At 38.7% G+C, this 15,041-nt stretch overlaps 3 protein-coding genes across 4 annotated transcripts; 2 read left to right on the top strand and 1 right to left on the bottom strand.

Moving 5' to 3' along the window:
- The first annotated feature begins 1,895 nt into the window (after nucleotides 1–1,895).
- Nucleotides 1,896–5,626, top strand: LOC103951488 (WEB family protein At3g02930, chloroplastic). The gene is made up of 3 exons (XM_048570986.1): nucleotides 1,896–2,077; nucleotides 2,625–2,847; nucleotides 3,012–5,626. The coding sequence occupies exons 1-3, from the start codon at nucleotides 2,061–2,063 to the stop codon at nucleotides 5,328–5,330; spliced, it is 2,559 nt and encodes an 852-aa protein (XP_048426943.1). The 5' UTR covers nucleotides 1,896–2,060; the 3' UTR covers nucleotides 5,331–5,626.
- A 4,129-nt stretch (nucleotides 5,627–9,755) lies between these two features.
- LOC103943489 lies at nucleotides 9,756–12,662 on the top strand. The gene is made up of 7 exons (XM_048571089.1): nucleotides 9,756–10,152; nucleotides 10,318–10,435; nucleotides 10,535–10,544; nucleotides 10,743–10,848; nucleotides 11,235–11,423; nucleotides 11,824–11,966; nucleotides 12,150–12,662. The coding sequence occupies exons 1-7, from the start codon at nucleotides 9,923–9,925 to the stop codon at nucleotides 12,329–12,331; spliced, it is 978 nt and encodes a 325-aa protein (XP_048427046.1). The 5' UTR covers nucleotides 9,756–9,922; the 3' UTR covers nucleotides 12,332–12,662.
- Nucleotides 12,663–12,738: 76 nt separating this feature from the next.
- Nucleotides 12,739–14,995, bottom strand: LOC103943280 (cinnamoyl-CoA reductase-like SNL6). 2 transcript variants are annotated; one of them, XM_009353532.3, is made up of 5 exons: nucleotides 14,573–14,995; nucleotides 13,994–14,145; nucleotides 13,686–13,895; nucleotides 13,100–13,461; nucleotides 12,739–12,999 (listed from the first exon to the last, which is right to left on the bottom strand). In XM_009353532.3, exons 1-5 carry the CDS (start codon nucleotides 14,838–14,840, stop codon nucleotides 12,894–12,896), a joined length of 1,098 nt encoding a protein of 365 aa, XP_009351807.2. In that variant the 5' UTR covers nucleotides 14,841–14,995; the 3' UTR covers nucleotides 12,739–12,893. The 2 variants fall into 2 exon arrangements, with proteins under 2 accessions (XP_009351807.2, XP_009351808.2); XM_009353533.3 differs by having other exon boundaries at nucleotides 13,994–14,142.
- Between the last annotated feature and the right edge of the window lie 46 nt (nucleotides 14,996–15,041).

Raw genomic sequence — 15,041 nt, 5'->3', positions numbered from 1 at the left:
TTAAGAGGGATGCCAAAAGTCTATAAAACTAAGAAGCTAGCTAGCACCTCCTCCTCATGCGTGAATCATGAATCGTGATCAAGCAAGTTTTAACTAATTAATTAATATTATAATTATTTGTGTACATGTTTTCAACATTTCTACTAAATCCTAAACTATAATGTTAAGATGACATTTTACGTTAAACTGTAAAGTGACAAAAGATTCATGAAGAATCTTATTTTAAAAGAATATTCTTAACATTTATTGAGTAAAAATATCAACTTTCACCTAACTAATACAATCTAATCATAATTGCTTCATTTCCAAACTAAAGTAATTTGCCTCAACTACAAGGAAAAATGAACGTTTTGTTGGTCGGTTTGCTAGTCGGCTTCCCACCTTACAAAACCCAAAAGGTGTTTCCTTTATCCCCACCTTTCTTTTTTGCTCCATCATCCATGTAAACTGTAAGGCACTGCAAGTAAATTGAAATACTCAATTGGCAATTGGCACACTATCGCTGGTGTGCGATGTAGGAAATTTCGTATGGCTAAATTAACGAGTAAAGATATATTAGAAGAAAATCACTCTTAAAATGAAATTGTCTCAACATTCAAGTAATTAAAACATATCCTAACCATTATCTCTTAATTCAACCTAAATATGTTGACACTTGCATTAATAAATGATGTAGTTTGAGTATATATCCAAATCAACGTCCATGTAAGTAATTACGAAATCCTCAATAAAACCCATTCCTTTTTGAGTTGATTTGTCCTTTATGTTTTGAATAACACATTCGTACTCATTGAGTTTGGTACTAGCAATTTTTTGATGCACTTGAACTAATGCACAACCTAACATATATTTCCGTAGGCACAAAAATCTCTTTAAACCCTCAGCTTTCAACCCCACACACACACACTCTCATATATATATATATATATATATTACCTTCTCAATTATTCCCGGATAATAATTCTTTTAATAGGTCAACTTTGGGAGGCAGTATTCCACTCAACAATTTGAGAATGTGTACTCACATGATTTAGATTCCCAAATGTTTACTATGTAAATAAGAAGAAACATGCAGGAGAAGGAATGAAGAGTGAAAAAAAAAAAAAAAAAAAAAAAAGGGGATACAGAAAAAGAATGCCTCTATGTTAATTAGATATCTTTATTTTATAAGTATTGCGTCATACCCAAATCCTATTGGACTTCACATACTTTTCTATTCCTTAGTTGCTGTAAACACAGTACGAAAAATGACAGTTGTTTTTTTATACTTAATTCTTTGTAAGCAAAAATGTCATTTAATTTTATTAAAATAAAGAAAGACTAAAAAAGGGAAAGAAAAAGTAAAGGTGATAGTGTTCCATCCAGTTTTTATTTGTATGTCTTTGGCCGTGAATTCATATTACACTTATTTTGGCTATTATACAGAAGAGCAGCATACTTTTTTACCCAAGGAAAAAAGAAGCATTAATTCTCTGATAAATTTCAGCTGTTTTGGTTGGGTTAATAATAATACGACTAACTAAATTCAGTTACAAATAAGGAGGTCTCAGGACTCGCATTCTGTTTTTACTGAAAAGCCTGGCAAGCGATGAAAGAAAAAGAAACAAAGTGAGAGAGTCGTACAAAGTAATAAGTGGAAGCTGAGTTGTGCAGTGTTTGTGTCTGTCGCCAGGGCCCGGGACAGTTGAGAGAGAACCGACCCAAATACGATCTTTCCTTCCCTGTGTAAGTTCCTCCTCATTTCGGTTCCACGTCACGTCTAGTCGGTCCAACTGTCCAAGTCCAACTTCTGTTGTCTCTGCGTGGTTCATCTACTTTATGCCCCTTTTTTATTTGCTTTATTTTTCACTAAAAAGGAAAATATAGCTACACGTTATCCGTCATGAAAAAAATTGCAAATTACACGCAGGGAACAGAGAGGGAGGGAGGGAGGGAGTGAGCATAATAATTAATTAGACAGCACGACCCCAGCACCGTCCTTAACCCCCATTTCCAAACAATCCCAGTGCTCCACTCCTCTTCCTCCCCCACCTTCCCGTTCTTCTTCCATCACCACCGCCATGTCTTCCAAGCCCAAGTAAGTCTACTCTTTCTTTCTCTTTCTCTCTCTTAATTCTCTCTCTGTGTGAAACTGAGATGAAGATCTGATTTTTATTCGGTGTTTTCGGATTTGATGTATGTCCTTTTCAATTTGGAATTTTTCTTCTCCATTTCCCGATTAGTGCTCGACACGGATCTGGTTTTATCAACTCCACTACCACTGCATCTTTTTTCCCTTCTCTTCTCTTCAACTCAAAATCTAATATTTGCTTGTAACCCAACAAAAATACTCTGATATTTGCTCCAATTTTCAACCTTTTACTTTCGTTGGTTCTAAATTGGTTGCTTCTTTCTGCACTTGGCTTACTTATTTTTGGATCTGGTGCTGAACAACTTATGCCATACTTTCACATATTATTTCCATTTACATTTTTTTCTGTCTGTCTCTGCGTGTGTTTTTGTTTGTGTTTGCTTATAAATTTCCAAATTTTGTGGCAGATCCATCTCTTTTTGCTCGATTATGTTTGCAATGTTTTGTTTGATGTTCAATAATATGGTTTCTTCTTGTTGATATACTTGAACAGATCTACTGTATCTGATACTCCTAAAAAAGCATCACCAGCAGCAACCCCTCCCGCTCGAGTTAGTAAACTCAACCGGGGAGTTGCTAAATCCGAATCCGATTTGCCTTCTCCTTTGCAAAATTCTCGCCTTTCAGTTGATCGCTCCCCGCTTTCTGTCAAATCCAAGCCCGTCGTTGAGCGTCGGTCACCCAAGATCACCACCCCCACCTCCACTCCCCCTGAAGTGAGTTTTACTTTTACCAACTACACCTACTTGTAGTCTTCTTTTTTCATTTTTGGTACTACATTTCATTTAGTTCCTTTGAACTTATTACAGCAAACGTAAGGGATGGAATGAGTCGTTATTTGTGTATTTTGATCCACATTGTTGCTTTATATTGTTTTCAGAAACAACCGACACGGGTTGCAAAGGGATCAGAGATACAGGCTCAATTAGGTCTTGTTCAGGAAGATCTGAAGAAGGCAAAGGAGCAGATAATTTTGATTGAGAAAGAGAAGGCAAAAGCAATTGACGAATTGAAAGAAGCGCAGAAAGTGGCCGATGAGGCACATGAGAAACTCAGAGAGGCTTTGGTGGCTCAAAAGCGAGCCGAGGACAATTCTGAAATTGAGAAGTTTCGCGCTGTTGAGTTGGAGCAGGCAGGAATCGAAGCATCCCAAAAGAAGGAAGAGGAATGGGTGAAGGAGCTTGAAGCTGTGAGGAACCAACATGCTCTGGATGTGTCCACTCTACTCTCTACCACTCAGGAACTTCAAAGGGTGAAGCAAGAATTGACCATGACCTGTGATGCCAAAAACCAGGCACTGACTCATGCTGATGATGCAACCAAGATTGCCGAGATCCATGCCAATAAGGTGGAGATTCTTTTAGCTGAGTTGACTCAGTTAAGAGCCTTGCTAGATGCAAAGCTTGAAACAGAGGCTAGCGAGAGCAACAAGATGGTGGTTAGCCTTAAATCGGAGGTAGACTCTCTCAAACAAGAACTTGAGAAAGCAAAAGGTTACGAGGAGAGGTTGATAGAGAAAGAGGCTTCCATTGAACAGCTCAACATTGAGCTAGAATCAGCCAAGATGGCTGAATCTTATGCACGTAGTGTAGTTGAGGAGTGGAAAATTAGGGTTGAGGAATTAGAGATGCAGGTTGAAGAAGCAAACAAGTTGGAGAGGTCTGCATCAGAGTCCTTAGATTCAGTCATGAAACAACTCGAGGGAAACAGTGAGTTGTTGCATGATGCAGAATCTGAAATTTCTGCTCTTAAAGGGAAGGTCAGCTTGCTGGAAATTACAATTGGAAGACATAGAGGGGATCTTGAGGACTCGGAACTTTGTCTTGAGATGGCCAAAAAGGAAAATTATGAAATGGCAAAAACGGTTGAGTCGCTTAAGTCTGAGCTTGAAACTCTGAAGGAGGAGAAAATGCAGGCTTTAAGCAATGAGAAGCTTGCCTCATCAAGTATTCAAACCCTATTAGAAGAGAAAAACAAACTCACAAATGAGTTGGAAAATTCTAGGGATGAAGAAGAGAAGAGCAAGAAAGCAATGGAAAGCTTAGCTTCAGCCTTACATGAAGTCTCCGCAGAAGCAAGAGAAGCCAAAGAAAAGCTGCTGTCTAATCAAGCTGAGCTTGAGAGTAACGAGTTGCAGATAGAAGACCTGAAAATGGTCTTGAAAGCAACAAACGAAAGGTATGAAGGCATGCTTGATGATGCAAAACACGAAGTTTATCTTGTTACAAGTAACCTTGAACAATGCAAGACTGAGTTCCAAAACGCAAAGGCCGACTGGGAGAAGAGAGAACTTCACCTGGCGAATTGTGTGAAACATTCAGAAGAAGAAAACTCTTTGAAGGAAAAAGAAATAAACAGGCTGCAAAATTTGCTCACAAAATCAAATGAGGAAGCTTGTACTTTGAAGGACGAAGAAGCCCAGTTGAAAGAGAGCTTGAAGGAAGTTGAATCTGAAGTTATCTATTTGCAGGAAGCTCTTGCAGAAGCAAAGGCTGAGAACATGAAATTACAGGAAAGCATATTGGACAAAGAAAATGAGTTCCAGTGTATTGTTCATGAAAATGATGAGCTCCGAGACAAGGAGGCAGCTTCTGTTAAAAAGGTTGAGGAATTGTCTAGGTTATTGGAAGAAGCTGTGGCGAAGAAGCAAGCCGAGGAAAACGGTGAGCTAACAGATAGTGAGAAAGACTATGATTTGCTTCCAAAGGTAGTTGAATTCTCTGAAGAGAATGGGCATGGAGGAGAAGAGAAACCAAAATTGGACCTTGCACCAAGTCAATGTGAGGAACCCAAGAAGGAAAGTTCATGGGAAGAGAATAATAATGTTGTTACTAATGGCAAGGCTGAGGAAATGGATTATGCTAAAAGTGATGATGTGAATGGGAAACCAAAAGAAGATGAGAGCAAAGAGAAGGAAGATGACTCAGTAGAGGTGGAGTATAAGATGTGGGAGAGCTGCAAGATTGAAAAGAAGGAATTCTCGCCTGAGAGGGAACAAGAGCAGGAATCGTTTGAAGAGGAAGTGGAGTCAAAGGTGGGGGGTGGCGAGGGGTTTGATGAGATAAATGGAGTAACTTCAACGGAAAGCGTGGACGAAAGCAGGACCTCTCCAGCAAAGCAACAAAAGAAGAAGAAGCCTTTACTCCGCAAGTTCGGAAGCCTACTGAAGAAGAAGGGCACAAGCAACAACCAGAAGTAGAGAAGGTTGTTGCTTGAATTGTTTCATACGTTTGATTTTCATTTTTTGGTGCTGATATTTTCAGAATAGGTTAAGAATGAAGAAGTTTGTATTATGTTTAGGGTTTTTTTTATTTTTAATATTTGATTTCCGATCTGGGCTGTATCTTGTATGTGATGGGACTTTCATTTGGTCATTCCTTCTCCCTTGCACAATCTGAGATTGATATTGAGGGAAGGAGTTGTAACATGGACTTGTATCTTGATGTGCTTTCATCTGTTTTAAAAGGAGATGCATATATCCATTGTTATTTGTTATTTGTCCCATGGAGTGTTGTGGACATGAACTTGTATATTTTGATTTGGTCAATTACCCCTCCCTATTTGATATTATTGATCTCCTGGATTGGTGGGGACGGCTGTGCACCGGTACGCTTTCAGCTTCGGGTTACACATGCTACTAAACGCAACCGGGTTACTCTTTCAATTTCGGTGCCTAGGAAATAGACTACTCGAAAAGTTGTTGGATCAGTGGTTTCCACATTTCGTCGAATTCAATCAGTTATTCTGTTGATATCGCAGCTATCACTTATTTCACATTTGAGTAATGATACGAAGATTAAATTTGTAAACAATGTTTTAGAAACTAAATGACATGAAAGTTGATGATTGATTTATTACTTAAACGTTGATAAACGTATTCATTTTTATTGATAACACATCATTCAATTTGTAAATTTAGTCTCCAAATTTAATTCCCAGCATTCATTACCCATTTTCGTTCCCTCAAATCTCAAACTCCCAACCCGAACCTATCTGGGTCAATCTCATGGGTGGGCCTGTCTTATGCACTCATTTGAATTTCAAATGCACGTCAATTAATATGCAGTAATAGGGGAAGAAAAAGAAAAGTAGAAAATATAGAAAAAGACCAATCCATCCCCTCGTAGGTCCTCCTCCTACACGTGAAATTACTGATTTAGACATTTCTTTTTTCAAGTGTTTTTTATATAAATTTTTTAACCTCTTACCAATCTATTTAACTCTTATTAAGTCTCGTTAGAATGTGTGTTTAGAATAACAGAAAATACATTTAGTAAAATTAATTTTAAAATTAATCATTAATACAAATTTAAGTTCTGAAAAAACAATTTAAGTACTTTATACAAGTGTTTCTTTTAACAAACACACTTAAGAGTACTTTGAAATTCAAAATAATTTCATCAAAACTCTTTCAATAATTTCAAAAAGGGTAAATTACATTTTTATATCTCAGATTTAGGATCTATTTCAATTCCTTACAACATTTTTAAAACATTTAACTTTCATACCTTAAGTACTATTTTATTTCAAAATAATACCTCCGTTACATTTTCCATCCATTGATCTATTAAATGCTGACATGACTGCCACATATATGCCACATGTCTACCAAATGTCTGTCACGTGGCAAATAAAATATATTTTTTATTTTTTTTAAAAAAACCTGAATTTTCTCAAAAAAAAGAAAAAAAAAAAGGTAAATTACATTTTATCCCCTCAGGTTTTGGCTCGATTTCAATTCCTTACAACATCTTTAAAGCATTTCAATTTCATACATTTACTATCATTTTATTTCAATTTCTTACATCCGTTAAGTAATGACGTGGCAAATATGAGATCCACATTTGTGCTGACGTGGTTGCCAAATTTGTGCCACGTGGCAAAATAAAAAATTTATGCATTTAAAAATATTTAATTAAAGAAAAGTTTTAAAAAAAAAAAAAAAAGACAAAAACAAAAACCCCCAGAAACCCATCTCTTCCCATTCCCTGCAACCCCCCTCTCCTCATCCAACCGATCTGTTCCCCTTCCTCGCAACCCAAACCCAAACCCCCCCACAACCCCCCCCACTCCACCCCTTATCATGCGCACCCCTTATATGGTGCTTTAGAACCGGCGATTTCGCCTCCGTTGCGAACACTTGCACCCCATGGACAGATTCGGCCGGCTCAGATCCAGCAGTCACCATTGCCATGGCATTCTTGTTCTCATCCAGAGCCTGCACCACGTGCATCACCCCGGGGTGCCTCAGCCTCGCCGCATCAGCTCAAATCATCTCCAACAACCCATATTTCGCCGCCTTGGTCAATCTAGTGCATATGCGCGCCTCCGACAGAGCGACGCATACGGTGGGGGTCGGGCGTGAGTTCTTCTATGCGATCTGGGTGTGAGTTCTTCTAGGCGTCGGGCGTGTAGAGAGAAGGGAGATCTCAAAAACCCCGAAAGGGTTCTCAGATAGCCACTGCAGAATCAGCAAATCGAACGCCGCCGTCTTGCCACTGCCGGTCTAGCCGGTGCCCAGCACGTCCAGGCCTGCTAGGATTTCAGGGTGAATGTGGCAGCAGAGTCGGGGTTAGGATTTGTGGATATTTCGATTTAGAGGTCAGGGGCGGAGGGTGCGGCGGAAATAGGGTTTTTTGAGGGTTTTGAGGATTTGGGGGTGCAGGGTTTGAAGAGAGGGAAGTCAACGGCATGGATCGGTTGGGGGAGGTGAACAGAGTGGAGGAGAGGGGTGGGGGGTTGCAGGGAAAGGGATGGGTTTCTGCATTTTTGTTTTTGTTTTTATAAACTTTTCTTTAATTTATTATTGTTTAATGTATATAAAAAAAATAAAAAAATTTGCCATGTGGCACAAATGTGGCTACCACGTCAGCTCTTAACAGACTAATGGATGGAAAATTTAACGGATGTATTATATTGAAATAAAATAGTACTTGAGGTATGAAAGTGAAATATTTTAAAGATGTTGTAAGAGCATCCCCAGCGTGGGGTTTAGCTCGGGGGACGGGCTCCAAAACGGAGGCCCGAGTGAAGGTGGGTTGGCTCCAGCGTGGGGGAGCCGGGGGGAAGGGGGAGGCCCGAGGGCCAAGCCCGTGAGAAATTGACAGGCCTTGAGCCCGAGGTGGGGATGACGCCATGCTGACACCAGGGTGGCGTCAGCGTATTATTTAATTTTTTTTGTGTCAGGCGCGTGCACCCCACCCGTGCATGGGGGCGCGTCCTGACACAATAATCAGAAAAAAAAAAGGTTTTGTCTGTTACCGTTGGGAAGCCACGTGGCTTCCCACGGTACGTTAGATCCTAACGGTCACTTAATGTGGACCGTTAGATCTCAACGGTAAAAAAAAAAAAGTGTCAGATTTAATATCCACCGTTCGATCTGAGATCAACGGTGGATATTAAAATGCTTTATAAATTAAAAAATAAATGAAAAAATAGTTTAAAAAATCTGAAAAGTTACCGTTGTGACATGTGGCACAATCTGGAGCGTTGGAATTCAAATTTTTTTATATCCAACGGTAGAGATTAATTAATTGAATAAAAATTTAAAAAAAATTGTAAAAAATTCAAAAAAATTCAAAAAAATATCTGAAAAATCTGAAAAAAATTGTAAAAAAAATTGTTTTTACTTTTCTATAAATACCTTCTCATTATCATCTACCTTACACAACAATTTCATCACCAATCCATCACCAATAATCTTATCAGAAATCCACCTTACATACGTCCGTGATTGGTTAATAATCTTATCAGAAATCCATTACCAATAAGTGTATTATTTTGTATTATTTTGTATTATTTAATAATACTTAGGATAATGACACGTGGCGCAACGAGAACGATTAAAAATCTTATCCGATATTACATTTAAAATTATTTTGTATTAATTTTATAAATAACAAAAATACTAATATTTTATTGCCTATTGCCAGGGCTATAGAAGTGTAACGGTGGAGATGCAAAATCTATTGCCAGGGCTACTTACTGTTCATTAAGGGCAATTACTGTTCATTAGGTGGATTAAATAGTGTATTGCCAGGGGGGAGGGCTCTAACGCTGTAGTTGCTCTAAGGAATTGAAATTGACTCCAAACCTGAGATGGTAAAGTGTAATTTACCTTTTTTTTTTTTTTTTTTTGAGAAAATTCAGTTTTTTTTTTTTAAATTAAAATTTTTTTTTTGCCACGTGGCACACATTTGATAACCACATGGCATATATGTGGCAACCACACCAACACTTAACGGATCCATGGATGAAAATGTAACGGATGTATTATTTTGAAATAAAATAGTACTTAAGGTATGAAAGTGAAATGTTTTGAAGATGATGTAATGAATTGAAATAGGTCTCAAACCTGATGTATGTAAATGTAATTTACCCTTTCAAAAAACCTTTTCCAATTAATTTTGTTAATTTATTTAGAGAAGTGTTATTCGCATTTAAAAAATCTCATTCTACATCCCTCGTAAGTGTATTTTTCTTTCTTAATATAAAAAAATTTGCAGTATAAAATGAAATTTTTGAAATGTTAATAACAATTTCTTTTATTTAATTTAAATCAAAACATAAATGAATTTCATAAGATGTGAAAATTAATCACTTACCTTCGCAAAATTTAACTACTACTAAGTAGAGGATTGGCAGATAAATCGATACTGGTTGTTTTCCTTCTTTCACCAAAATCAGACGAACGCGGCGAAGAAATTAGATACTTTTTTAAAAGCTCATGAGTCAGATTACAATTCAGAATTGAGAGAATTGAGAGATAACGAATCGAATCGAATCGAGAGGATGTGGTTAGAGATCATCTGCGGGCTGATAATATACAAGTTTTACAGGTGCTTCGTCTCCTCCGATGACGACGATGTCTTGGACGTGGAGACCTCTGATTCCAAGGCTCTCTTCTCCGTCGGCGACAGACTTGCCAAGCTTTACGGCGGCAAGGTCTACGTCGGCCTTCGCATTCCCGATGCTGATACCGCTTCCCCTCAGACCATCGATTTGGTCCTCGTCTCCAAAGGGTAACGCCTAAACTAAACCCTCCTGTATTTTTTTTTAATATTATTTTCAATTGTTTTTCTTTTCTTTTTTCTGTCTATTATGCTGATGAATCTATCTGTTGTTTGTCTTCGTTTGTGTTTTTTCTTTACAAAAAATCAAATTCAAAATAATAAAAATGAAAAAAGGGAGGCAGTGGTCGTGAGTGTAAAGAATTTATCAGGATTAGTTTCAGTGAATGCGGATGGCAGCTGGGTTTGTGAAAGCCACAGTAGTAATCACAAAGCGCACCACCTACCTGACCCTGTAAGACCCTTCTTCTTCACTCCCCTTAATTTAGCATTTCTTCTTCTACTCCTAAGTCCTAGCAAGCATCTTTGTGTGGACTGTTAAATGCGATCGCAGATCGCAGATCGCAAATCATTTGTAACGGGGCAACACTTTGGTTGAAGGTTTATTTCATGACTCACCAGTGCACAGTTTGCATTCTCCATTCATTTTTATGTGTGCATTCCATTTTCCTAGGCAATGGTAGCATGGATATTCATTCATGACAGTCTCCCGTTTAGTCTTTCTCATCATTGAGTATTACACTTCTTTTCAGGTGTTGGAGACCAAAAACAAGCTTCAATTCTTGAATCATATTTAGAACAAAGAGGGTGTGCTTTACCACAAGGATATTTGTCTAGCAAAGTAATACTTTCCCATCCAAAAGTTTGGTACGTCCTGGAGTCCTCTCATGTTTTCAATTGCTCTAATTTATTATTACTTGGTCTTTTCTGAGTTCTATTTCCCTCCAAATTGCTAGTGCTTTGCTTTCTCATGTTTCTTGCTTCGAACATTACTAGTGAACAAAGACTGATTCCTGAACATTTCTTCAACTATCAAGGAGGGTGCTTAAGAGGGTTTGAAATGTAGGTGTAGATATATTTGGTTGAGAGGTATTGACGTTTAAAGCCATGCATTGCAAATGGCTTTTAAGAAGGAATTTTAGGATGGTGCAACTGCATTCGAATCTAATTACTTTTCATGCTAATAACATTTCTTACTTTTCTGTGCTTCGAAGTCTTAGTGTCTTACTTACATATACGTATTTTTTTTGTAGCACCACTCAGTCAAGCAATTTTCCATCAGAAGTTGTAACCTATGACCAGTTGATGCAGCTGAAACCGGAACCACAAAACATGTTTTCTGGTTGGATTAAAGGTGCCTTCCGTGGTGGAAAGAAAGAGATGCAAGAATCTATATGTCAGAAGCTTGATTTCATTCTTAGTACGGCTCCAATGTGGGATAGGTTTGTTGCCCTTTACTTTTAAAGTTTTCTTTTCAATTTTCCTGGGAATTGGGATTAGGTGTTATCTTATAAGCCATGGCGAACCCGGCTCAGCACCAACCTCATCTGATTCTCAATTATAATACTCAATACACACTACAAACACAGGACTAAAACTAAATATATATGGGTAAGCAGATATCCAAATGTCAGTAAACCAACTACGAAGATCTTTAGGGTCGAATTCCTTAACACCGGAGGCAAAGTCAGTGGGGATTTGGGCAGCCTCCTTAACTCTGCTGACTCGAATCATTAAGTCATTCCTTTCCATGCAAGTTGGAATTACAGGGAAATAGGCTGCTTGATGCATGATGAATTCATTTATGTGGATACTGTTTTGTGTTTTTTGATTGGCCTGCAGGTTGGAGCTCGAAGGTAGTAAGTATATTCTTGGTGAATTTCTGGAATTTAAGGGTAAGAAGGAAGATGTTCAAGCTTTGAAAAGTATCAAAAGATCAAAAATTGGCCGCCTTGTTGTCCAAAAGACAAGCATTCTTGGATTTGGTAATTCTCCAAGTTCTTATCTCTCTCTCTATTGAGCATTATTTATGCTGAAGTGATAGAAAATGATCAAGGATGCAAGGGCATACATCTTGATTAAGGTTTGGAACTTGGAATTTTAAAATCGTTGGAATAGACATTGCATTTAGGCACATGTTTAAATATTGGCCCTTTTATTTGTGGCAGCCCCTTCAAGGCTTCAAGTTCTGTACTCTCCTCGTGATTATCGGAGCGAAGGAGCTTCAGCTTCCAAGTGGATGGAGGTAAATGTAAGGTCTAGTACAGAGGTCCTCTTCCAACCAGAAAATTCTTCTAAAGTCCGCAAGTTTAAGCTCTCTTCAGTCGTCTCTATGTCACTGAGTGCTTAAAGATTCCTCGTGCTGAATTCATCCACACATCTGCAGTAGCCGTGAATTATATGTGTAATTGTGTCGACCCTTGTACCGATGTTGATTTCTTTTGGATATTGCAGGGATGTCGATATGAAAATGCTAATAGGAATTTGAAGTAAACATTACAATTTTTTTTTTGAGGAAAAATACTTGGGTGCGACTGTAGAACTGTCATGTGGTTACTTATTGCGTGTGAAATGAAACATCATGTGGTAATGTCGCACCCAAGTAGTTATGGTGTTTTAGGCCATTGTGTAATTTTTGTTGAAGAATGAATGATATAGTATAAACTAGACGGATCCAAACATGGGATGCATGCATGATGCATGTGCATGCCTTGCAAGTTAAGACTTAAAAGAGTAGGAAAAGAGAAGATTGGATGGTTGAAAGTGAAAATTCCTGTTAAAGGTAGTATATATAGATAAAAGCAAAGAAACTCAAAAAATTCTTATGAAAGCGTTCATATCAAACGCACACTTAATTCACAAGCATTCGAAGTTTCGTTATCCAGTGTAGTATACTGGTACTAGATTCAAAATTAATCGCGGAGTTGAAGGGCAGTGTCAAAGTTGACCATGAGTTTGTTGAGTTTCTTGTTGCTTATCTTCTGTTGGTACCCCACCATTGTCTCTGCCTCCTCCAAACTGCAAATGTACGTTTCAAGTTTCAACACAAAATTGTCTAAATCATTTCATTTCAGACAAGACAGAGGGAGGGAGAGAGAAGCAAAGCATGAATTCAAACCTTTGGCTTTGGCTTTGGGGTTGCGTTTGGAGAGATGAGGTTTGAGAAGGTGGCAACAGCATGCGGGCAAGCTCAACGGCATCTTTGTAGCAATTGATGACTCTGTCGAAGCATACATATCTTCCGTAGGATGACACGTCTTCAAAGACGGAGATGTGCGCGTCCACAATGGACTTGAGATCAACAGTCACCAACAGCCCGTCTTGGTACATCTCAGCCGTTCCTTTCAGATAAGGGTCCGTGATGGTGAGATCAGGGCCTAGCAACAGCCCCCCATTGATGGACACCATGTTCAGTCCTCGGTCCATTGCTAGAGCCCACGCTGTCCTCTCGGCTAGGGTCTTGGAGAGGGCGTGCCAGAGCTGATGATAAAACAATTTTAAATCATGACGGTCAGCCTACGGTAGAGACAGATTGTAGCATATTCGCCATGTAAAATTACCCAACTGTTAAAACTGAAAACCCATTTACTAACATGCTTTATGCGGTCAAAGTACAGGGTAATGGTGCTCAACTGAAATTCAGCTCATTTTTTCATCTACGCGATAACAAAAAGACATGTTTATGAAATGAAATGAAGTAGTACCTTGAATTTTCTACAAAAATTGACATCGCTCCAGTTTCTCTCATCATCAATGCCACGGGACGAGGAGGACGCTGACGACGCATTACGATCGTCCCTCCAAATGACAGCTGTTACAGAGGATGTAAAGACTACTTTGTGTATGGTATCAGTTTGGGCACAAGCTTCCAGCACATTATGAGCTGCTCTCACCTCTGCCTCTGCCATAAATTCCTGCATCAAGTATCATATATAAATATAATCAGCATAATTAATCTGGATTGAGTAAAGGCAAATGAGTCCGTCCATATTGAAAAGGATGGGAGACGTACATCATAAGTGGGGTGGTCTGAAGGAGGCTCGAAGGAGTAGAAAAGGGCAGAGCATCCTTTCAAGGCGTCCACAATGCTGTGGTAGTCAAAAGGGTCTGAACGGAATACTCTCAATTTCTTCTTCTTTACCAATTCGTCATCAAAACACTCTGCTTCATCCATCCCACCCCCACATATAATAATTCATTAAACAACGGCTTTACTATTAATTTAATCAATTCATATAAACAAATGGAAATCGGAAGACTAAATCCTGAAGAAAAGAAAAGAAAAAAGGACCACTTACAGTTACGACGTACGTATGAGCAAGATGATGATGATGATGATCGCATCATGTACAATTCATGGCACATGCTATAGGAATCCTAAAACATTTTAGAATGTTTATATCCTAAGTTGTAGCTAAAAGACTTGGATATATCCAGCTTGCTAGTTGTTTGGTTTCTATTAACTATGACAAACAGGATTGGAAATCAAATAACATAAAAGACTGGATTTCCAAGGAGGAGGAAGAAGAAAACAGTTCATCAAGATGTACGTGGATTATAGATAAATGAATTAATAGTCTAACATACATACTGTGATGCTTTTGGAGTGCAGCATGGACTGCATAGCCTCTGTGCAAGAGGCGGTGGACGAGAGTGGAGCCTAGGCGGCCGGACGCATCCATGACGCAGACTGTGGTCGTCTTTGAACATGGACTGGTTTCATCAGCATCATCATCATCATCAAAACTACGAATAGCTTCTGCGGCAGGAGGCATCGATGGATGGATGGATGGATGGGATGGGATGGGATGGGAATGAGGGACGTATCTGAATTTCTGAAAAAGGGATGGATGAATCATGAATGGGAGTCTAAATATAATATAGGGAAAGCAAATGGGATATGGATTGCAATTGAATTAGGGGCCAGCAGCCGGTGCAAGGTCCAAGCACTTAATTATGGAATTGACGCAGGTAGGTAGGTAGTTAGCAGCAACCTACAACTAGTACAAACAAGAGCAGTATTTAATGCGTTTTGGGCATCAGAGGTAGAGGAGGAGAAA

The sequence above is a fragment of a genome, unplaced genomic scaffold (assembly GCF_019419815.1).
Source record: "Pyrus x bretschneideri cultivar Hongxiangsu unplaced genomic scaffold, Pyrus_bretschneideri_v1 Contig57, whole genome shotgun sequence".
NCBI lineage: Eukaryota > Viridiplantae > Streptophyta > Magnoliopsida > Rosales > Rosaceae > Pyrus > Pyrus x bretschneideri.
The sequence above is the reverse complement of the archived record's forward strand: the minus strand, read 5'-3'. Positions and strand labels throughout refer to the sequence as shown.